At 35.4% G+C, this 25,430-nt stretch overlaps 1 protein-coding gene across 5 annotated transcripts in view; it reads right to left on the reverse strand.

Moving 5' to 3' along the window:
• Window positions 1-25,430, reverse strand: part of ptprfb (protein tyrosine phosphatase receptor type Fb) — a 370,826-nt gene that overhangs the window by 61,916 nt on the left and 283,480 nt on the right. For all 5 annotated transcript variants that reach the window (XM_056473241.1, XM_056473264.1, XM_056473255.1 and 2 more), the window contains 6 exons: window positions 18,573-18,690; window positions 14,121-14,699; window positions 12,253-12,350; window positions 9,400-9,656; window positions 4,765-4,846; window positions 2,903-3,133 (listed from right to left, as the gene is read on the reverse strand). In XM_056473241.1, the coding sequence (XP_056329216.1) occupies window positions 2,903-3,133; window positions 4,765-4,846; window positions 9,400-9,656; window positions 12,253-12,350; window positions 14,121-14,699; window positions 18,573-18,690 (1,365 nt within the window). The remainder of the gene's footprint in view (window positions 1-2,902; window positions 3,134-4,764; window positions 4,847-9,399; window positions 9,657-12,252; window positions 12,351-14,120; window positions 14,700-18,572; window positions 18,691-25,430) is intronic.

A 25,430-nucleotide genomic window follows, 5' to 3' on the forward strand; every position in this document is an offset into this window, starting at 1 on the left:
AGCTAATGTGGCACTCAGGTACAGCCAATGTCTTGACGGGCTTAAGAAATAAACAGGCAGCACGACATTTGGGGTGCTGAGTTAGGAAGCTGTCTTCTTCTCATAAAGTATGGCGGACAGATTAATGCCTAAGCTTTAGGGATACTTAAGAGTCAGCTTCAAGGGAATCAGGACAAGCTTCCGTGCCACGCAAATCTATTCTCCTGCTCTTTCCAAAGAGCCCACAGAGATGGAGGAGCTGCTGACGCCATCATGAGAGCCAAAGATGAATATTTATCCAACTACTCCTCGGGAGTTCTAGGCTAGACGTTTCCGCGATGATTATTTCCCGGGTTGTGAGGGTGGAGAGCTTGATTCTTTGATTTGTTTGAGAAGCAGATGGAAAAAAAAACCTGCAGAGGTGTTTAAGCTAATACTTGTTAGACAGATAAAGCTTATTGAGCTTTGCTGCTTATTAAGACAGCTCTTTGTCAGGGCTTGATTTGTGTGCCTGCAAATCATACCTATCATATTGTATCATATTGTATCGTATCGTATCATATTATATCATATATTTTTATTTAATGCTATGTCAGCAACAAAGGCTATTTTCAAGGCCATTTTCATTCATTCATTCATTCATTCATTCATTCATTCATTCATTCATTCATTTTCTTTTCGGCTGAGTCCCTTTATTAATCTGGGGTCGCCACAGCAGACTGAACCGCCAACTCATCCAGCATTTGTTTTATGCAGCGAATGCCCTTCCAGCCACAACCCATCACTGGGAAACACATACACACTCAATCACACACACATACACTACGGACAATTTAGCCTTCCCAATTCACCTGTACCGCATGTCTTTGGACTGTGGGGGAAACCGGAGCACCCGGAGGAAACCCACGTGAACGCAGGGAGAACATGCAAACTCCACACAGAAACACCAACTGACCAAGCCGAGGCTCAAATCAGCAACCTTCTTGCTGTGAGGCGACAGCACTACCTACTGCGCCACTGCATCAACCCAAGGCCATTTTCATTTAATTAAAAATAAAAATCACAAACAAATAACCACAGGATAAAATAGACAAAGGTCTTTCCACACGGAAATTTTCAAATACATTTTTTTTACATCCTAAAATTCATCGTACACACAAACCTTGCACACCAAGTTCAATGAGTATTAATTAATCTTTTGCAAAATAACTCGCAAAACAATGCAAAATGGAGTTTTGGAGTAGTAAAGATGATTTTGTTGTCTTCTCTCTGCTTAATAAAAGTAAAAGAAAGGGGAAATATTCTGTGTATCCTCAGATTGTGGAGAGAGTGAGGAGAGTTCCACCTTCTTATCAAAGAGCTGTGGGATTATCCTGACCAATTCAAAGTTTACTTCAGGATGTCCGTGGCTCAGTTTGATACTTTCCTAGCGATACTGGAAGCACATATTAAAAAGAAGGTCGACAATTTCTGTGAACCAACTGATCCTGAACAGAGACTGGCAATTTGTCTAAGGTACAGACACACACACACACCAAACCACGCCACGCCAACAAACTAGCATACATTAAACCACATGGAATCTGAATTATATTATACATGTATTATATATATATATATATATATATATATATATATATATATATATATATATATATATATATATATATATATATATATATATTACAGTATATGGTGTATCTTTACATTTCATACTTTGCTTATCATAAAGAACTTTGTGTTGCGAGACCAAGTGGATTAGTTTCTCTGATGCCATTTTGGATTTTGTCTTTTTTTTTCTACGGCGGCCCTGAGTTGTCCAAACAGCACTCAAAATGCCTATTCGAATGTGAAAAACTGTAAAAATAAAACCTGAAAAAAATCAAAACATCAAATTTTTTAATGGCGAACACGTTTGCTGAGGCAATGTGTCAGGATTCTGCCACTTTGGTCTTGTTAATTCTTGTTCTGGTGGTAGAGTCTGGACACTAGTCCTGTCTTGTCTAGTATGTTGTGCTCGGTTAATGAATGGCTGGTTGTTCTAGTACCACTTTTCGTGAGCACATGGCTTGTGTTGTTGTGTTGTTTCTTTGTGTCATGTGCTCTCCTGTCTATTGTCTAGCCCCACCCTCCTTGTTAACCAGTTATTAGTTTATTATATCCACCTGTTTGTTTGTTAATTATTTCTCTTTATAGTCTTCTTTTGTCAGCTGTTCTGTTCGTCATATGTCGTATTCATTCGTCATATGTTGTATCCTGTCAAGTCCTCTCCTGTTTGTCCAGTCCTGATCCTTGCCAGCCCTGCTCAGTCAAGTTTGTTTGTTTATTTATCGTTTGTTAATGTTATCTCTTGTTAATGTTATCTAATTTATCTTTTGTTAATGTTAATTTGTCAATACGACTATCAAAACATGAGGTTGAATTTATTTTTTAATGTGCGAAAATTACAAACAAAATTTTCTGATTCAGCGTGCAATAACCTTAAGATGTTTAGCAGTAATTTATTATAAAAATGCTAAAACTTTTGTTGGTAAAACCTGAATATCTAATAATATATGTGAGTTTACTTGATTTAAAAAAATTTACTTTTGCAGTCATTAAAATTGTGACAGTCTAATAAAATGTTTTACAACTAAATTAATTGAGCGGCAGTAGTGTTTACCTTATAAAAAATTACCTTAAAAAAACAATCAAATCTTGTCTTAAAAGTTATTAAAAATCTATTTAAAATGTCAGGATGCATTTTATACAATGTATTCTTCATCCATGTATTCCACTTATTCAATATGTGACCCCTTGATGATTGGTCTGATCTCTGAGGAAGGAATTTGGCATCTGTTTACTTGCAAATCCTGCCTACAGCTTCACATTTTCTGCTAAAGGGACAAAGATGGAAAGCATACCATTTTACAGTAGTAGTTACCTGCTTCTCATTGGCAGTAACAGGGTATTGGTCCTTGAGTTCGGCCATCACAAAACACTGGAAGTGTTGGTTGTTGGGAAGAGGCCGGTTGATGAAGCCGTTGTAGTCCTGCTCGTCGCCCAGAGTGAAGGTTTCCCGGAGCGTGTCCAGCTTTGCGGCGATGTACGGCCTTACGGTGTCTGTGTGTCTTCGACGTCTCCTGAGATGAGCTCCCTCACTAGACTCTAGGAGCTGGAAAATAACCACAGTACAAACATAAACACCACTGGCTCTCAAGGTCATGTGGTTTAAAACAATGCCTGCCAATACTTTTCATTTGAATTGCTTCTGAATGTTTGTATAGAAACCATGTGGTCTATTTTGAACACATTAAAGCCAGAAAAAAAGAGCTTTTCTCTAAATATACTACAGTATATATTAATTATTTTCAGGTTTTTCTAGAGAAACAATCACTTTTTCTCCTTTTTGTTTTCTGCCTTTTAGCAGTACAGGCTAAATTAATTCAATTATATAATTATGTGGGCGTATTTGTATGGATATCAGAGATATTTTATATATATTTTCTTCACTTATTACTGCACAACCATTATGTAATGGATCAACATTAATGGTGTTACTGATCATTGATTTAAAGGGATAGTACATTCAAAAATTACAATTCTGTCATCGTTTAATCCCCCTTCACTTATTTAAAACTGAATGATAGTTTGAAGAAAGCTGGAAACCTGTAACCATTGACTAAGTAATAAAAAGAACTTGATAATTCAATAAGAAATGATACAATAAACAAACAAATAAATAAAAATAAATGAAATGTTTTACATTAAAACATTAGATATGCTTTTTCAGTCCAATTTACAGTATGATAAATAACCTAAAAATCTTCCTGGGGATACTTTTTAAAAACATTCACCAAAGCAAAAAAATATTGTCAAGTAGTCTTTAAAATTTCACGTTCTAATAAAATATATTGTATGTTGAGAAAAGTTTCAGTAAAAGGGTTTAAATCTATAAAAAAATATGTTTTTGATACTGTTAGTGAATAAAATATAATTTGTGAATGTAAAAAAAATGTAATAGTAAATGTAAAAAATTATTTGTTACTAAAAGTATAACAATAAAATAACAATTTTTGAATAATGGTTAATTTATTTTATTTATAGGTTGTTTTCACATGACATCATTGATGACGCGCAAGACTCGCAAGTGATACTTCTACATAGGAATTGCTATTAGAACCTCAAAAAGTTTCTGTTTTATGTTGTTTATAATTGTTTAAATCGGTCAAAATAAGAAATGTCGAACAGCTTTTTTAGACTTCCAAATGTTTTTGCTCATTAAGTGGGGAAGAGTTCAAGAAACTGGCTAAAAAATGGAAGAAAAGGCAGTAGGTAATATACATTTATTCAATACATCCATGTGTACAAACTTTTTTGAATGCATTAATTCGTTTTACAGCACCAATAAAGATTGTATACAGGCCTAGCTATGTGTATGCTTCCAAACACTAAAGTATTTGCTATAATATTGTGTCATGTAACATAATAGCCTATACAGTATATCGATGACAGGCAAATATATTTTAGTTTAGTAAAAAACTCGGCCCTGATCATGATATAAGGATCATGTTTAACATATGTGGTTATTTTCTATATATATCTCCTTTGAAATTTGGTATAAATCGCAAAAATACCCTGCCCTCCATCTGAATTTTGCGTATCAACCTATTTATATACATATTTTTTACAGATCTTGTGTTCTCTATGATTCAATGTGCAACTTTTTAAAACTGATGCACAAGTGCTAATGCTTCCCATGTACTGCATGACCCTGTTAAAAACAACAAACCAGGTATAACTCACCTCATCCAGCTCCATCTCATCAGGATTAATCCACTGACGAGATGATGTCTGAGAGACGGGCACGACCACAATGTAATAACACCTATGCAGAAAACAACACTATTAGCATCCACACCATTACTACACTCATACTGTATGCACCGCAGCAGAAAAGCTTGTAGATTCCAGTCCATTCCAGGTGTGTGAGTGTGTGAGAAGCTTTCAGGATAACATCTTCAGTTAATCACCTCATTGCAACGGGTTTTTAATATTCAGCTGCATGTTTCAGAGTGTGAGGGAATGAAGCGTTTATGAACGAGCTGTCAGGTGGTCCCGGGCAGGCCTAACCCTTGAAGACTTGTTCATAATAAGACAGAGGCTTTAATTTGGCCAGTGTCTGATACGAGAGGCATTCTCTCAAAATCAGCTCCAAGAAAAACCGTCTCTGTGCTCCAGAGCTCCACCATTACCGGAGAACGAAGTGCTGTGTCTGACACGAAATCCCACATCAATCAGCGCTACTCCAAATGCCAATCTTCTCCAAGACTTTCTCATCCTCAACACTCTGGTAATCTTTTTACCAATCAAAAAAGGCACTCCGGAGAACAGCCCTGTTCTCAACATGGGATTGGCTTTTCTTTTTTTGGTGGGGGAGGGGGACCACACTGCACCAACTCACTGATTTAGTGAACGTCCAAGAGATCTGAAGAAAATCTCCCATTTTTTATGCGGCCGCAAATTAGCTTGATCTTTTCTTTTCTTTTCTTTTTGAATCCATTTAACCTCCAGGACTGGTATAAGCATTTTTAGCTTAGCTTAGCATAAATCACTGAATCGGATTAGACCGTTAGAATCTCGATTAAAAAATCTTTTCAAAGCTTGATTCTTCTGTAGTTACATTACTAAGACCTGCGCCTGCTGTAGCCATGGTACGTTAGCAAAGTTCCTTGATTATTACCAAGCAGCAACATCTCACTCTCCCTTGTGAAGCCAATACGGAAGTAACTGATACTGCAATTCATCGTCTCGCCTTTGGGGGCTGGCTCCAGGAACTCCAAATGTTCACTGACTGCAATGCTAAATTGGCCAATTTTACAGCTGATAAAAACAAGTTTACAGCCTGGTACAAAAGAAGGTTTTGGTGCATAAAGCTAATATTACCCTCCATGATAACTGTGAGGGGGGTGATTTTTTTTTTTTATAACTCGTTTTGTTTATATTGAGTTATATTAAATCTGCATAATTAAGGGCGTGGCTACTTGAGTGACAGCTAGGTCTCGCTGGTCGCCGTCACTTCTGTGTCACTAATCGTCACTGATCAGCCGCAGAACTCAGCATATACATCATATTTTTGTGTTGTTTTAAGTGTCTTTACACTGTCAGTTGCCTTTTGGAAATATTTCCTACAATTATCAGATGATATGGCATGCTATGTGCACTTCATTGTGCTTACAAACCATTTAAGGGGCCTCCATTTCCCAGGTGAGTGCAATTATACACTCATATACCATATCTAAAAATGTTTTTGTTTTTACTTAAGATGATTTATCATTCATATTTTTATCTGATAGATTGAATAGCTGTAGGCCATAAAACAGTCATCTGAAATGTGGTCATACAGTGTTATGCCTGGATGTTACAAATAGCCTTGCATTGACTAACACAGACTAGGGTTGCACGGTTTACCGGTACTATGGTAGTATCGCGATACTTTGGCTCCAAAATACTGGCGGTGCCACTGTAGTTTGTAAACTGTAGTATCGTCATTAATAGTTTATCCACAATAGATAATGTTGCATGTGGAAGTGTCACTAAAATGCTCACACGTTTGTGCAACAATAGACCATTTTATTTTAATAGTGGAGCCCTTTAAGTTTTAAAAAATGTGTAGAATTTGCGCCTCTTATGGTAGCGTATTGCACGTTATCTAACGCTTCAGTTCGAATGCACATCTGAATCAGTTAATTTCTGTTCCTGTTAATATGATTTAGTAGCTACAACAACCGCAACAATCTCTTTAAAAGAACGACTCACAAAGTGAAATTTTGAATTACTTTGGATTGTTACCTGATAAGACAAAAAAAAAATGAAAATCCCAAAATGGCAACAGGAAACATTAAAACAATTTTTGAAACTATTTTTGAGCCTAAATTTGTTGGAAAAAATGCTCTTTTGTAACAAATTTTATTCTGTATAATTTGTATCTTCATTTTAATATATTTTTGTTGGTCTGTTATCAACAAAATAAACAAAAAGAATGAATACATTTAATGTGAAGTGACGTGCAAGTAATACTTTTTGACCTTATTTTTGGAATTATGAATTAATATTCAAGTAGGTTTATTATAACATAAAATACAGTATTTCTGCCAATTTTCTTTATAATTTGAGTTATGAATTACAGTATAGCAATAGTACTTGGTATTATGATACTTCAGCTGGTATAGTATCATAAAATTAATTAATGGTATTGCGACAACACTATCACTAACACAAACCTAATTTGTGTTTTCCTTCTGTAGAAAAATGTCCACTAAACAATGCTTAATGGCTCAATGTATTACAACAGTGCTTTTAAAAGACTAAACACTTTATTGATATAGTACACAACCAAGCACATGTGGTCAGAACACAAACGAGTTGCAGGTAGTGAAGTATTAAGTGTTTCTCCCCCAAAAAAGCCTATCTAAGCAAAATGCTAGCAGTCATCTTTAGCTCCACCGACGCTCCGCCTCTTTGACTTTTTTGGTAACCCCCGGTCATTGCGATGACTGGCGAACAAAATGGCGACAGTTGGCCACGCCTACTTGTAGCTTCATTTGCGCTCTTCAGAAACCAATGGGTGACGTCACGTATACTACATACAAATCTTTTACTGTCTATGACTATTATGACAGAATGACAGTATAGTTCCTAGTCATTGACCTGGAAATGTGAAACTTTTTATTCACAGTCAATCTTATCATCAGGTGTGATGTAACTACAGAAGAGTCCAGCATTAAATAGGAAAATTACTGAAACTCTTTAGTATTATTGTTTTATTGAGTGAGATGCTAATGTTGTAATCTGATTCAATGATTTATGCTAAGCTAATGTGCTCCCACTAGACCAAGAGACCAGCTGAATGAATTAAAAAAAAAAATTTAACTCAGCTGTTAAACTTTAGGTGAATTGAGCCTATTTCCCCAAAAAAGTGGAGTGTTACTTTAAGAAAAATAATTGGCTGTAGAAAAAGCCTGACTCAGAAACAACGTGTTCCTCTCACAGGACAACAATAATCTCCACTTTTCTTCCATTACCTCCTCATTCATGAAAAATTAAGGGTTGAAAATGACATATAAACATAAGAGGCCTTTCTCATGCATAACTTATGATAGCAGATTTAAGCTGCGGGATAACCGAAGGGCCTCCACCCATAAGCAGCAGCTCCTGTGAAGAGCACTCAGCCGTAATGATGGCAGGAATATCAGAAACGGAGCAGGGTGTGCTCATATCCTCCATCATGACAGGCTGCACTCTAAGTGCTCTCGAACCAGGACTTTCAGACATTTCTTCCTCTCGCTTAAGACAGAAAGCAGCCTGTCTGCTGGTACATTGATTTCCACGCGTTCCTTCACAACTCGGAGGACAACGAAGTGTAAAAATGCCAATGTCACTTGAGCCAGACAAGGACCTTCTGGTGCATGCTATGAAAAATCTGCTGCTTTTCTAGAGAAGGTCAAAAGTGAAGCTGAATACAGTAGGATGACGTTAAAAAGCAGCTGGAATCTGCAGTGTTGGCAGGATGGCTGTTTGCTGAGGTGGGGAATAATTGCATGGTAATGGTGTGTGAGCGCCACTGCAGAACGGAAAGCATGCCGTCATTGACCCGAAAAGGGCTCTAGGCATTACTCTAGGCAGCATTACTGTATGGATTTATGAGGTATTAATATATGAGGGGACTGCATTTACACGCATAACAACTAGATGATAACTATATGAATTCAACTTATACAAAAATACTGCAGTATTAAAAACCTGCTGCAAGCTGTTCCTGAATTACTTATGCCATTTTATGCATAAGTAAATCAAGTCTTTGCATAAATGTTTGACCAGTGGTCACAATTAAGTTTCAGTTAAGAGTTTTTGTATGTATTTTGTATGAATTGTGTGTATATATATATACATACACATACATATACATACATATGTATATATATATATATATATATATATATATATATATATATATATATATATATATATATATATATATATATATATATATATATACATACACATACATATACATACATATATATATATATATATATATACATACATATATATATATATATATATATATATATATATATATATATATATATATATATATATATATATATATATATATATATATATATATATATATATATATATATATATATAAATAATATGTATTTTCCCCTCCATCATAGTTTTTCTAAGCTAACATTAAAAAGTATTTATACTGTATAATTATTAAAACATAAAAAAAAATTTATTAAGCAATAATATTTACAGAAATAAGATAGAATAAAAAATACACACACACACACACACACATATACATACAGATCTTACTCTCTCTTACTCTTTCCACTTTTTTTGGTTGTTTTGGTGGGCCAGATTACTAACCTGACAGGAGCAGAAGTGGGCACTTTGGGCAGGTTGATGGTGAGTTTGCCATTGTTGGTCTGGTCTGCTGTGTACAGGACAGGTTTGCTTTTGAACAGGTCTGGTGCGGTGCGGATAGAGACCTGCTGCTGTAGGCCACCGGCGCTGTTTCCCCGGCTCATCAGCACAAACGAGTAATCAGTGTCCGGCTGCAGACGTGTGATCAGCTTCCTCTTCAGATCCCCCTGAACTTCCACACTCTGCTGGTTATAGAGGATCTACAACAGAGACAGGTTCAGTTTCACTCAGCTGCACGCTTCACTAAATCTCATTTCTCATTCCCTTTCACTTAAACAAAGGACTTGATTGCATAAACAGACTTTATCCCACTTCTATCCATGGAAAGCGTGTGCTGTTTTCTAGGTTTGGCCCATCAGGACGTTACTGTTATGGTTTTATACCAGCCGCTGGCATAGAGAGACACCACAGACTGTCTGTCAACTTCAATTTAGGCCAGAAACCATTCAGACAGAATTTCCATAGCATTTTAGCATGCTGGCCGACTGCGGGACTAGGAGCTTCACCAAACCACATTTGATTTTACAGAATCAGCAGTTAAATCCTAATAGGTAAAATGACATTTACATCTGTTGCAGTGCAATGATTCTACAACCCCAGTTCCGAAAATGTTGAGACATTTTTGTTTTAGTAAAATACAATAGAGTCAATAATCTGTGATTTGGTCATTTTCTTTAAAGGTGCCATATGTTATTTGATTCAATACATTAAGTTGTTCCCTGATATTTACATAGTAGGAATGGTCATTAATATTAATGAGCTCTACTTTGACTCTGCAGCTTGTAGCAGTACCTGCTCTGTATTTATGTGCAATACACACATTTAAAATAATAACTGAATATAATCAGATGCCCAATTAAACCTTTATAACTGAAGTGGTGGAGAGGTTTATTTTAGCTAGAATGAGTGAGGTACATTTAAGCCAACAGAGTAACTTGTTTTTCTCAAGAGTGTTGTGGGTAAAATATAGGCTAAATTACAATTATACTCTACAAAAAGGACCGACAGAGATGTATTTTGTATTTTGAATCTTTATCATATATGAAAACACAGGTATGAATAAATACCAACCTCAGCATAAATAGATGAGTTTTTAATCAAATTTATTGGTGCCCTCTCACTCAAAATCATAGCAATCATAGTATGAGCTGAGTGATATGACACGATGCATAAACGTGAAATAAACATACGCAGCAAATTTTACAATTTACACATTTAAATAACAAAAAAATACACTTAAACAGACCTTATGGCTTTTTAAAATATAAAATCTGTACATTCCATGTGTTGCATTTTGAAACAATCTTAAAAATAAGGGGAAAATTATTATTGTTGTAATCTCACTAGGAAACATTGTGGCCAATCAAACGCTACCTGGGACATGCATATTAATAATCCCTTGTGCAACATAACAGTCAATGTTTTTGGCCTGTTTTTCAATGGGATTTTACACTAACAAGATTTAGAATGAGGAGTCTATTGTGTCATGATATACCATTTCTATGTACTGATCTTCAATGCCTAGATATATCCAGATTTTCATCTGGGACCTTAAACCTTTATTTAATTGACAAAACCACAAAGATTTCCACTTTTTAAAAATTAGGCACAGACAAACCTAAATGTTTTCGATAACTATAAACAAAATTAGATTTTTTTTGTGACAGAGGCAAACTACAATTGAAAAAGATGAAGAAAATCAATATTAAAATGTTTTGAAACAGATGACAATAAGCACATGGACTTTTAATTGATGAGGGTTTTATATCTTGGGCATTTTAATGAGGTGATGTCACTGGCCCATTTCCTGCTTGCTGTCAAACTATTTCGAATTTGTAACAAGAGGGAATTTAAACATTAAAAAGCCATCATAACATTATTTAGCAATGTATGGACCTTTTTGGATTATTGGAAGCTATGGACATTAAAAATTTAACACAGGAAATGTGTTAGGACCATTGTTATTGTTTACATCCCTCAATATCCTCTATAAAATGAAAACTCTTTCATTGCAACAACAATGGCAAATTATTTTGTGCCAAAAGAAAATTTCATATTCGACAGATGACTGGTGTGCAGTCCAGATTTATCTCCCATTGAAAATGTATGGTCCATCAAGACAAGAGTATCCAATATTGAGCAGCTGATGATTGTAAAATTTTAACAGTTATTATCCTCAATGTTCAAACAGTTAAATATTGTAATTAAAGCTCAAGCTGATGTGACATTGTTTCAAAGATGCCTCTGTCACAGTTTTGTGTACAACAGCCCTGGAAGTTAATTTTTCAGTGAATTATTATTATTATTATTTTCTTTTATTTTCCAATATATATATATATATATATATATATATATATATATATATATATATATATATATATATTTGGAATTTATTTTAATTTATTTAGGGGTGTATATGAAACGATAACACAATTGTCTACCATGTGTGAGCATATAAAAAGGGTATCAGAAAGGAAATGAATAGAAAAGGCTTGTTTTAATATTAGAAAGTATGGTCACACTCTATTTTGATGGTCCGTTTGTTAAATTGAAGTTACATTGCCATTGCATCTACATATGCCAACTAATTCTCATTAGATTATAAGTAGACTGTTAGGTTGGGGTTAGGGTTAGTGTGATTTTGACATGTACTTGCAAAGTTACTTATAGTCAGTTAAATGTCTGTTTTGCAGAAGTATCAGCAGACAATAAGCAGACAGTCTACTAACACTTAAATGGACCATCAAAATAAAGTGTCACTGAAAGTAATATCTGTGTGTGACAAAACTGTCTTACCTTAAAAGGCACTTGTGATTTATAATTTTCTGGCACCTCCCAGGTGAGAAGGACAGAGGTTTTCATCACAGCTTTGACACCAAAACTTGTGGCAAATGCTATTGGACAGAAAAACGGGCATTTTGTAAACATATATTCAGCACTCAGGGTTTGAATTATGTATAAGGTTACATTTAATACAAAAACAGAGCTTCGCAAATGAGTTACAAAGGCCTGTTTACTGACCTCTTGTTGTGTAAAATTACTGACACTGCATAAAGAACTCACAATATCTCACATTCACTTTTAAATAAAAAAAGAAAGAAGGCCCTAGTCTGAATATTTTCAGTAAAACTGGACAAATCAGCACATTTGTTGAGAACAATGCAAATAAATTCGGAATCAAGCAAAACCTCACCCGCAGAGAGGAAACCTGAAACTCTTAATAACTGATGTGCAGATTTTTTAAGCATTCTAATATAATATTCCAGCTTATTTAAATGAGTCCACTGTTGTTTTTGTATGTCTGAGATATTAATACAATTCCTATTAATAGATTTCTAAATATTTAATTAATATTTTAAATTCTTAATCAAATATTTTCTCTTCATTATTACAATAATTGTTATAAAATTCAAATAATATATTACACATGTTTTTCGGTTTGTCATTTTTCATTCATTCATTCTTTTTCTTTTTGGCTTAGTCCCTTTATTAATCTAGGGGTCGCCACTGCGGAATGAACCGCCAACTTATCCAGCCAGTTTTACGCAGTGGATGCCCTTCCAGCTGCAACGCATCACTGGGAAACACCCATACACACTCAATCACACATCAGTTGGTCTTTGTCATTTTTCATTTTTGTTATGTCAATGCAATTTTTATTATGCTTTTAATTATTTTAGTACATCAACTTAAACTAACTGAAACTAACTAGTCTGAAATAAACAATGTTATCTGAATATTTGTCAAGTAAAACAACTAGTTTTGTATAAGATGACTATAATAAATCAGAATTAGCTTTTATTTTTTTAATTTTCAATTGTATACCATATTTTCATACGTAGTTTTAATGTGTTTTTGTCATATCTAAAACATCTTTATACAACTTAATTACTTTTGTATTGTATTTTAATTTTATTTTAGAATTTCTAAACATATTTCTACAAGTTTTTAAATTTAATACTTCATTATAATGCTTTATTTTTAAAATGTGTTATTTTCTGTGTCAGTTAACGATGACAATGATCCTACTAACTACCAAACAGCGTTCAGCTTAAATGAAACGTTCACAACGTAAACTACAAAACCAGCATTTCTCCATTTGTCATGAAACAGACCACCCAAAGTGAAGATAATTGCCTTTTCTCATAGCGTCACACATTTATCCTGGTGTTAGCATGACAAAATGACTATGTTGTGTCAGATGTGTGTTGTTACAGCAATACAAAAACATCTAGAATCATTCCTCTCTAAATCTTAAGGCAGAAATAATGATAAACAGGTGCTGTTTTCTGCACACTACCCTAAAAGTATGTCCACTATACACACTTTATCATTACACCAAGTATATGAAGTGCATTATAATTACGTTACAGTGCATTGTAATTATCCAAGTAATAAATTACACCTCACAATAAGCAGCTTTCTGTATCTGTTTAAGACAGGGGTGTCCAAACTCGGTCCTGGAGGGTCGTGTCCTGCATATTTTAGGTCTTACCCCAATAAACACATCTGAACCAGCTAATTGAGCTCTTTCCAAGTGTGCCAGAAACTTCCAGGGAAGTTTGTTGAAGAAAATTGGAGCTAAACTATGCAGGACACTGGCTCTCTAGGACTGAGTTTGGACACCCCTGATTTAACTTAAGCCAAGCATTCTAAACACAAACCAGGTGATGTAGACATTGTCCTGCTCTGGATACTGGGACTTATGGGACCTCCACCCTTGCTAGTGAATGCCTGCACGCGGATATCATAGGTGGTGTCCGGTCGGAGCCCTTGGATGGTCATCTGGGTGTCAGAGGTTCGGTTGGTGCTATTTTGTTTGCTGTTGATGTCGCGGTAAACCACTATATAATGTATGATCCGTCCGTTACGTTCAGACAACGCTGGAGGCTCCCAGGCCAATCGGGTGGTGGAGGTGGTCAAACCTACGACCCGCAGATTGAGAGGAAACCCGCTGGGCACGTCCTCAGGAGTGCCGATGTCTTTAACGTACTCCTCTCCGAGTCCGGCGCGGTTTCTGGCGCTCAGGTGGAAGCTGTAGGTGGCACCCTTGTGCAGATCAGTGACGGTGTGGTGGTCGTCGGTGCGACTGAATTCACGCATCTCGTAGTTTTCCTCTTCCAGACGCTTGTAGCGCAGCCGGTAGCCCATCAGCTCGCCCACCATGTCTTTAGGAGGCTGCCACTGGATGAGGGCTGTGTTGCCGACGGTGGTGCTGATTATCATAGTGGGTTTGCCAGGCACTGAAATATGAGAAGCAAAGTTGAAGTGAATGTTATTTCACATTTTAGGCATCAAATTATTCTGTTTGAGAAATGTGTTTATGCTTTATTGGTCTGGATTACTATGTTTTTCAGATTATGAAAAAAGCTTATTGATTTGGTGTGTGTGGAAGGGAGCGGTATGGCAGTTGTTCAAGGGGAAGGTGAAAATGCAAGGGGGTATATGGTCAGGGATGTTAATTTTGAAAAATCTATCACTTTAAAATGTTTTTATCATTTTTTACGCTAACTAAATCATGCTTAAGTCTATTGAACTGATTATATTTTACATTATATAAATTATAGTATCGACCCTGTAAAAGAAACCTTATGACATTTAAAATATTCTCATAAAACTTTCAAAAGACAGTACTTTTATCAGTAGTTGAAAAACACTTGCCGTGCATAAAAGTGCATGTTGTTTCTTGTTGAATTGCTGTATGCCGCCTCAATTCAAACACACTTATTCACACTCATACACTACGGCCAATTTAGCTTATTCAATTCACCTATAGCACATGTCTCTGGACTGTGGGGGAAACCGGAGCACCCGGAGAAAACCCATGCCAACACAGGAAGAACATGCAAACTCCATACAGAAATTGCCAACTGACAAATCAGAAACTCGAACCAGCAGCTTCTTGCTTTGAGGCAACAGTGCCGAGGCACCATGCCGCCCAATTAATGTAATTAAAAGTGCAAAAACAGTGCACGTTTGAAAAAATACATTATTATTATTATTATTATATATTAATATTATTATTTCCTTAGTGCCTCACTAAACTCTATTTTGGAATTGTATGTACTTAAATCAACAATATAACACTATAAGATCGAATGGAGTGCTGCATTGCGTTTCGTTAAAAAAGAGACTTCTGCAACTACTGGCCTGGCATGCATAATACAATTTGGTCTTGTTTGCATTTCCATTTGAATGTGTATCATTAGCCAGGTTTCCATCCTAACATGAAGCACTAGTGAATGTATTCAAAGTTTGCAAAAAGAAAAAGAAAGTAACCCGGATGTGAATTAGGGGAGCTTCCATCAAGTTGTTAGAGTGGTTGACTGTGGTATTGGTAACCAAGTAACCAACAGTAAACAAGGCAAGCATAATGTAGTTACGTAGGTGTAATGTTCGCAACGTCAGAGTTTAATTGACCGATGCGTTTTTATTTTTTATTTGAAAAATTTGGTGTTTTCACCACTTCCAACTTGGTTGCTGTTGGAAGTGGTGTTAGTGAGGCCAACAGGGGGCGCTCAACATGCGGTCTGTGTGAGTCCTAATGCCCCAGTATAGTGAAGGGGACACTATAGTGAAGTGAGCGCCGTCTTTCTGATGAGACGTTAAACCGAGGTCCTGACTCTCTGTGTTCATTAAAAGTTCCATGGCACTTCTTGTAAAGAGTAGGGGTGTAACCTCAGCATCCTGGCCACATTCCCCCCATCAGCCCTTAACCATCATGGCCTCCCAATCATCCCCATCCACTAAATTGGCTCTATCACTGTCTCTCCACTCCACCAATAGCTGGTGTGTGGTGAGTGCACTAGCGCCATTGTCCTGTGGCTGCCGTCGCATCATCCAAGTCGATGCTGCACACTGGTGGAGGAGTGGGGAGACCCCCCCCCCATAATTGTAAATGCGCAAAATAAATATGTATTACTTACTTTTTTACACTTGTTTCTCATGGGATACTTCAAAATGTGCACTGACACAAGATGATGGGTACCCAAATGAAAAATCTTTCAAAAACTGAGCAATGTGATAAACCTTCTAGTTTTTAGTATATAATTGCTGTATAAACATACCCTACATATCAAAACCATTATATTGTGCTGAGATAACAGAGTCCTTACATTTGAAAATTTTGATTTAAAGAAAAATAAATTATTCATAATTTCTTCTACTGTAACATTTAAATATAAATATAATTGCTCAAGTTTTGGGGTGATGATTTAAAATAAAAGAATTTAATAAACATATTAATTAAATAAACATGAAATTAGACACTAAACACATTTACAATATTACAGAAGATTTTGGTTTCAAATTAAAGAATCAAGATTCTATCCTAAAAAAAATGTTTTCTTAACTCCTATAAATCTATAATATTTAACAGTAATAAAAAGTGAAGGCATTTTAACCTAGCCTATCCTGTGAGGGTCTTGCAAGAAATGTCCTGGAAAAGCTGCTTTTGATTAAATGTCACTAAACCTTTGACAAAGAACTGTCATCAGAAACCTCCACAGACACATTCAGGATTTAAAATCAATATAAAACAGACTTTCCCTCCTCTAACGTATTTTTGACTCAAATCAAATATAGCATTTGGCGATGAAGTTGACCCAGAGGTGAAGCAAGTTTACACCGGTCCAGAAATTAAAACTTTAATTTAATCACAGGTATTTATACACATAAATACACATATGTTTGCTTGTACGACTTGACAATACACTGTAAAAACATATTCGTAAATTAGCAGTTTTTCATATTTTGTGATTCATGTTTTAATTTTTCCCGTTTATTTATGCTTTTGAATTGCATTATGGGACCTTGAACTTTCTTTCAACACCTTTTAACCATGAAAAGTCCAAAAAAGTGACTTTTATTAAGATTTTTAATAGTTTAAAATAATTTATTGTCTGGGTTTTTGTTGTAAATTATGGTACAAAAACCTTGATAAAACTACCAGTACATTTTCACTTTATTAGGTACACAGAAGATAAGTACACTGTAGTCATATAGTGATGGACATGGTCAGCAACAATACTCAGGTAGGCTGTGGCGTTGACACAATGCTCAATTGGGCCAAAAGTGTGCCAAAAAATATCCCCCACACCTTTACACCACCACTACCAGCCTGAATCGTTAATAAAAGGTAGGATGGATCCATGCTTTCATGTTGCTGATGCCAAATTCTGACCATACCATCCGAATGTTGCAGCAGAAATCGAGACTCATCAGACCAGGCAATTTTTTTCCAATCTTCTATTGTCCAATTTTGGTGAGCCTGTGCAAATTGTAGCCTCAGTTTCCTGTTCTTTGACAGGACTGACACCCGGTGTGGTCTTCTGCTGCTGTAACCCATCCGCCTCAAGGTTGGACTAGTTGTGCATTCAGAGATGCTCTTCTGCATACCTCAGTTGTAATTATGTGGTTATTTATGTTACTATTGCCTTTCTATCAGCTGGACCTAGTCTGGCCATTCTCCTCTGACCTCTGGCATCAACAAGGCATTTGCGCCCACAGAACTGCCGCTCACTGCATAGTTTCTCTTTTTCAGACCATTCTCCATAAACCCTAGAGATGGTTGTGTATGAAAATCCTAATAGAACAGCAGTTTTTGAAATAATCAGACCAGCCGGTCAGGCACCAACGACCATGCCATGTTCAAAGTCACTTAAATTACCTTTCTTTCCCATTCTGATGCTCAGTTTGAACTGCAGCAGATCTTCTTGACCATGTCTACACGCCTAAATGCATTGAGTTGCTGCCATATGATTGGCTAATTAGACATTTGCATCAACGAGCAGTTGTACAGGTGTACCTAATAAAGTAGCCGGTGAGTATATACCTCAGTATATTATTTCTTATACATTATATTATTTCAAACTACTAAAATGTCAAGGAAAGTCACTTTGTTAAACTGTAGAGTTGAATTTTCAACATCAAAAGTCAGAGCAGAGATCAAGGTCCCATAATGCACTTCACAGATGTAAATAAACAGGGAAACACTTATGAATCACAGATACAAACAGATATTTTTTACAGTGTAGTCTATTTATTCAGGCCACAATATTGTTATTGTGTAGATGTTTTCTTAAAAAAAAGACGTTTGTTTTCTGTGAGTTTGTTACCTGCTCCAGTGGTGGTGACGACTTTGGCTTTGCTGCGAGCTCCATCGCCTTTAGTTGTGTACGCAGCCACAGTCACAGAGTAAGAGGTTTCAGAGGCAAGTCCAGCGATCACAGCCTCCTGTTAAACAAAGACAGTGTGAGCCCTGAGAGGTCAACACAGCTCAATGTAGAGACACCCTCATGCCATTCCCACTGGCAGACACTGATCATAAACCACACACAAACACACACACACACTCCACAACGCTTAACCATTTACAGCTTCCCGTTTAAAACATACTTCATTTCATATCGAACAGTCAAACAAGAACTGAAAGGCTTTGAAAAGCTTGTTCTAGGAGAAGCTCTTCCAGGCCATGAATAGAAGAACCAGAAAGCAGCTCAACCATTAGTGTCAATGTTCCTGCTTTACAAAAGAGCTTTTTATGAGGACACTTGCAGTAGAAAAAATAAAAAATAAGCTGAAGAATCTTGTTAATATGAAAAAAAAAAATTATTATATTATATTATATTATATTATATTATATTATATTATATTATATTATATTATATTATATTATATTTGATTAAAGAATGCAAATTTTTTAAAAAATACTGTAAATATTATGACAGATAATTACTGAAAATAATAGCAAAAAATATGTTTTCTATTTTTTCTATTTTCTGTTCCCACAAAGTTTTGAACCATGGTGTGTCATGGATTGCATTGGAATACTTTTTTAGGTGTCCTCCTAAAAAGCTTGTTTATTCATTGGGCAAATTAGCTTAATTGGTGTATAACAGAACAATAACACTTCTGGTTGACATTAACAGTGTGTGAGCATCTGAACAAACTCACAAACCAAAGGAAGAAACAGGATGTCAAACACAGCACACACACACACATACACACACGCACGCACGCACACACTCTTGATTTGGGTTAAAACACATTGTTTTAGAATGGGGAGTGTTGACGCTGATGCCCCTTGTTAATGGGGGGTTAGAGGGAGAAAAACTTGTTTTCTCCATGTAAGGTTCAAACTACAGCTGAACAAATCATAACAGAACTGGAAAGTGAAATTCTAAGTCGATCTCTCCCTTTTATATGTTATAGTGCTGTATTTATACCTAAGTAATCTGGTACTTTTTGCTTTGCTTTGGCTTTTTCAAGGTTAAATATTGTGATATCCCGATTGCAAGAGAGAAATACTAGAAAATCTCTGTAGATTGATGGCATTTCTTGCCGTTCAGCCTTATAATGCTAAAATGTGAGCAAAATCACCTGTTTTGTCATCACTTTAGACATTATGCTAGAGAATCATTCAAACACTAGCTCTAAATGGACGTTTGTGAAGTAGCAACGGTTTCTGCTGTTCTGACGTCAGCTGCAGATGTGAATGAATGGCGGAAGAAAGTAGTTCCTCATACAGAAGCATTTTGAGACTCTCCGTGTTTGATTTTCTCTTTTATATACAAAGTTATGCCATTGAACAGTTGTATAAATGCAATATCACACTCATAACAGTATGGCTGTATATCATCACTGGTGGAACACTAAGGCACTCGGCCTGCGGTCTCGGCCTGCGGCTGTATATCTGCATGCCCACCAGTGCAGATATACAGCCATATCGCGCACTGATACTCATGTATTATTGCTCATATGTGTGTATGTATCTGCACGCCCACCAGTGGAGATATACAGCCATATCGTGCACTGCTACTCATGTGATATTGCTCATATATGTATATACTGTATATATATATATATATATATATATATATATAAAAAATAGAGAGAGAAAAAAGAGAGAGAGAGAGGGAGAAAGAGAGAGAGACTCCTGAAGTAAAATCTTATGAGAAATAAATAACGTCTGCTTTAGTAACTCATGTAATCTCTTCTTAGTGTTACCTGGATTAAATCCTTACATATAAATGGAAATAGAGAATAATTCAAGCGTAAGGATTCAACCACACTTTAATACACACATGCAAATAAACCAAGGTCAAAATAGCATATGTTCATCCGCTATGCCCATATAAAAACACCAGATGCCTACAGTACACAAATGAAGATGCTACAAAAAAAGCCATCCTAAAAGCTTCTCATTAAGCTGTTTAAGCATGACTTCACTGTGTTCCTTCCATAATTAGGGTTTTAATTATATTAATACTTTTTTAAAGGAAGATTTGCTTGATTTGGTCTTTTCTCCCTCTGAAGCTCCACGCAAGATGAAATGTAAATGATTGGATAAAATTTAAATGACCTTTTAAGTTTGAGCGTTTATTCATTACTTTAATCACACAAAATTACTTTTTATAGGCGAAGCAATTGCCTTTTCGTCTCCCGTTTTCTCCATCTTAAATAGTGCTCATTTATCAGCTTTTGGAGGAAAGGGAACAGCTCGCACTCCCAGAGAACAGACGTTTAACTGAGCAGGAGGGGGTTCAAACTCTTTTGCGAGTCGTACGCTAGGGCACGTTCACTTTTTCAGCAATTTATTAAACATTAAGCAAACTACATTCAAACTCTAGCTATTAAAAAAAAGAGTTTGTGAATAACTTTGCAGTATTTGTTATTAAGAGGTACATGAAAACAAGACATATTGATGACCACCTTTGTATAAGCCAATATTATTTATCTATATTCACAATTTTTTCATAAGAAACGTTTGGTTTCAAAATTAATTAACTATATGCAAATGACTTTTTTTTTCAGCAAATGTAATCTCTTTTTTATTTTAAATTATTTTGTGGTGGTTTTTAACCTTTATTTACAAGACAGTGTAGGGGCACAGTGTCTGATGTGTCTGTGTTGTGTTCATGTAGTTGTTATGTCATGTGACATCCTATGTGTTGGTTCCACGTGCTTCTGTTTAAGTCATGTGCTTCCTTTGTTCTGTTCCCGCTGTTTGTTAATGTTTATTAGTTCCACCTGTGTCTCTCCCCTGTTTGTAATCTGTTCAATCTTGTCCTGTGTATTTATACCCCTGAGTTCTATATGCAGTTCTTTGTCTGGTATTGTAACCACTCCCTGTGTGGCCTGTGTTTGATGTTCCACTTTCTGTTGTAAGTGTTATTGTGAATAGGGTTGGGCAACAATACGTTGAAATGCATTTTAAAATAAAATACCAAATACTTCAATTTTTAAGTGTATCAAAATAAAATCCAAAATCCAGCAGCCACAGCATGTATCAAAATAAAATACTGTATTTTTGTATTTTGTAAACACTACAAAATACTTTTACAAGGCAGCATGACATTTCTTTGCAAACCTTCTATCAAAAGGCTTATTGGATCAATCTTTTTACCATTAAACTAAATTAGTGAAGTAAACAATGACTGATAATAAGAGCTTTTCTCTGAGCAAAATTAAGTCAGCTTCTCTACACCTCATTCACCTCTACTGTACATAAGGAAAAATGTAACTGGTTTCATTTTGATTTCAGTATTGATTTTGTACAAATTTTATACAGAAAGTCCTGTCTTGAAACCATTTAATGCAGATGAGTTGGAATATAGTACTATATCTCTTGATTGTAAAAATTGCCACAGTCTCCTAAAAGTCTTGTTTCAAATTTTTTCTAATTGAAATTTTCAAAACTCCATGTAAGCTACGATTTCTGAAATGACTAAAAATTTCCAGTTTTAGGCATTTCCATAAATGTTTTTTTTTTCTTTTTGCAATTTTTCAATATACAATATATAAAAAAAATTGCTATCTGTTCTTTCTGCCATAAAACCTGAGTTGGGAGTTTTTGACCAGCTTGTAGATTGGAGTATTACTAAATATTTTTGTCTCATATTGAGTAACTACAGTACGTCAAAGTTTGTAAGTAACTATAAAGAGCTCCTGCAGATCAGCTATTGGCATTTCAAACAGCCAATGAAGTATTCAAGGTATCGCCACTGTAGGACTTTATGTTGTTTGTCTTATTTTCCTGTCTTATTTTGACTTGCTCCCGAATCGACCCCTGCTACTTGTCTGTTATGTGATGCATAATTCCTATCCATACTCCAAGCGTTCATCAACTTCTTCAATATTAATCAATTTTCTAGTCTCAAGCCTTGGCCAATAACTAAGAACGCACCAATCAAAGGCCACATTTTATGATGTCATCATGTAGACGTCTTACAAATTATTTTACACTATTTTTAAAATACAAAAATACAAGACACTAAAGTATTTTTATACAAATAATTAGCCATTTTCATCAGCCCTATCAAATACAAATGACAAAATATTTTGTATTAAAAAAAACTTATTTGAAATACATGTATCTTAAATACTGCCCATCCCTGATTGTAAATAAATACGTGTTTCAATAATTACTGAGATCCGTGCGTTTGTGAGTGACCAACCATGGCACACACAGATAGTCAATTTCTGCAGGTTTTTTAGGAGTCCCATATATAACAACTAGCAAAAACATTTTTTTTTAAAGTTAAGTGGTTGTAAACAACTTGTTCAGTGTACAACTATTTGTATATTTTGTAAATAGATGCTTTGAATAGCAATACCTTTATATATTTTATTAGTATATGTATATTATATGTGTGTATTGTGTATATGTTATTAGATATTTTGCAGGTATTAGTATTCAGCCTAAAGTGCAATGTAAAGGCTTAACTCTTAGTTAGGTAAGTTCGGGTATTGAGGCAAGTCCTTGGACAACAATGGTTTGTTCTGTGGTCAATTGGAAAAAAAAGGGTTAATAACATTGACCCTACACTTTATTTTTTATTTTAATAAATGATTTTATTCCATCTAAACTAAAAGAAATAATACTTTCTTCAGAAATTAATGTTAGGAAATACTGTGGAAATATCCTTGCTCCGTTAAAAATCACTTAGGGAAATATTTGAAAAATAATAAAAGTTTCACAGGACGGCTAATAATTTTACCCTGATAGATAGATAGATAGATAGATAGATAGATAGATAGATAGATAGATAGATAGATAGAGGACAATATGAATATAGATATAAAGATAATTAGCAGCATTGCCCAAATGACGTCCTATTTATGTTCAAGCTAAATTAGATTCCCTCGAGCTTGTCTTGCTAATAGAAGAAGGTGAGAATATGGTTGAAGCATCTGTGGGGTTAATAGGTGTGTGTTTGCTCTATACACTGCGCACAGTCACACTTCATTAGAGAGCCAGCAGCTGAAGCCAACCTTCAAAATGGCTGATTGCTGGCATAAATAACACAGAGGTGCACAGATGTCAGTCGCTGACACCAGCCTGTCTCTCTGCTGTCAAGCCATAATCAATGTCATCAGTGAAAAGAGCAGCACAGCTCCATTATGTGTTGGCTGCTCCTCTGAATAGAGCCCGAGGTGAAAGAAATTAATAGAGATTCTCACATTTGATGGAAAGACAGGATCTAAAGGTGGTTTAAAATGAAGCCTGTCTAGTTCTGTGTCTTTAAGAGTTAAGAGGCGCTTGTTGACGATGCAGATGTTCGGTGCTTTTCTTAGATGGGGTGTGATTGTAGTGAGATTGTTATTTAATTTACAGCGCCAAGTAAAATGATGAGTTCACCCACAAAAAAAATTTTTAAAAAATAAATAAAATGTCATCATTTACTCAAACTCAAATTATTCTAAACTTATTTGAAATTTTGTTTTCTATTGAACAAAAAAAAGATATTCTAAAAAATATGGAAAAAAAGCAGCCATTCACATCAATAGTTGGAACAAAAAATACTATTTAAGACTGTTTGTTTCCCAACATTCTTCAGTATATCTTCATTGGAGTTCAACAGAAGAAACTCAAACAGGGTACAAGTAAACAAGTAATGAAGTAAATGAAACAAGTAAATGATGACATATGGTGGTGCAAGTTCCACAGTTTTATTTGCACCTTACAGGACGTTATTATTAGTCAGTGCACAAGTGTGACAAAACTGTGCTAGCAAAAATCATTGCAAAACACAGACTGGTTATCCACTGAACAGAGTGGTGTGAATGCAAAAGCAAACAGGAACCACTGCATTGAACAGAACAATTTAAGCCAAACAAGGCTTAAAAAGTTTTAAGATTGTCCAGTTTTGACCACTTCCAGAGGCAGTCAAAAATGAAATTGGATAGTGTTTTTTAGCGTAGACACTAAAGAAAGGGTTGAACGTGTTTGACATTATTCAATAATATCACATTAATGTATTACATTATTCACCTACTCTCTGACTAATATAATTGTAATACATACTGTAGGGCTGTAAAATTAATCAAAATTAAACCAAAATCATTTCCTTTGTAAGTCGGTTTTACCATTTGCAGGATATTGGCAGAAACTGGAGCACGTTGTTGTATACGCCGATCCAAAGTATTCCAAACATGCTCAATGGGAGACATGCGAAAGAGATGTTTCACTGCGTGAAGCAAATGTTGGCCAGCCTATGTCACACCTTAAAGTTACAGGAAGGTGAGGTTGATTAGGGTTGGACTTTGTAGGAAATCGGACATCAAGAGCAAGAGATGAGGCGCCCTGGTTAAACTAGTATTCCCATCAGGAAAACCAATGTCATCCTGGCCATGATTTTTACCAAAATACAATAAGTACTGCTCTATTACTACAATAAATGATCTACGGTGGAATATTTAAACAGTATAAACAAAAGAGTGTTTGCTTAAACTTTGTTAAAGTATTAATTTAATTCTATTAAAGTGGTCGTTCCTAAAACCCATTTAGAAGAAAGCAAGAAAGTGTTTTGTAACTGAAATCCCAAGATGTAGAAGTGGCAATCTGATAACTTAAGGGGTTTAGCATTATGCAGTCCAATTTTCTCCTATATTCCTTATTTTCTCATTAGAAAAAAAAAAAACATGTTGTAACCTGATAATCAGGTTCCACTAAATGTTTATGACAGGTTTAT

The sequence above is a fragment of the Danio aesculapii genome, chromosome 2 (assembly GCF_903798145.1).
Source record: "Danio aesculapii chromosome 2, fDanAes4.1, whole genome shotgun sequence".
NCBI lineage: Eukaryota > Metazoa > Chordata > Actinopteri > Cypriniformes > Danionidae > Danio > Danio aesculapii.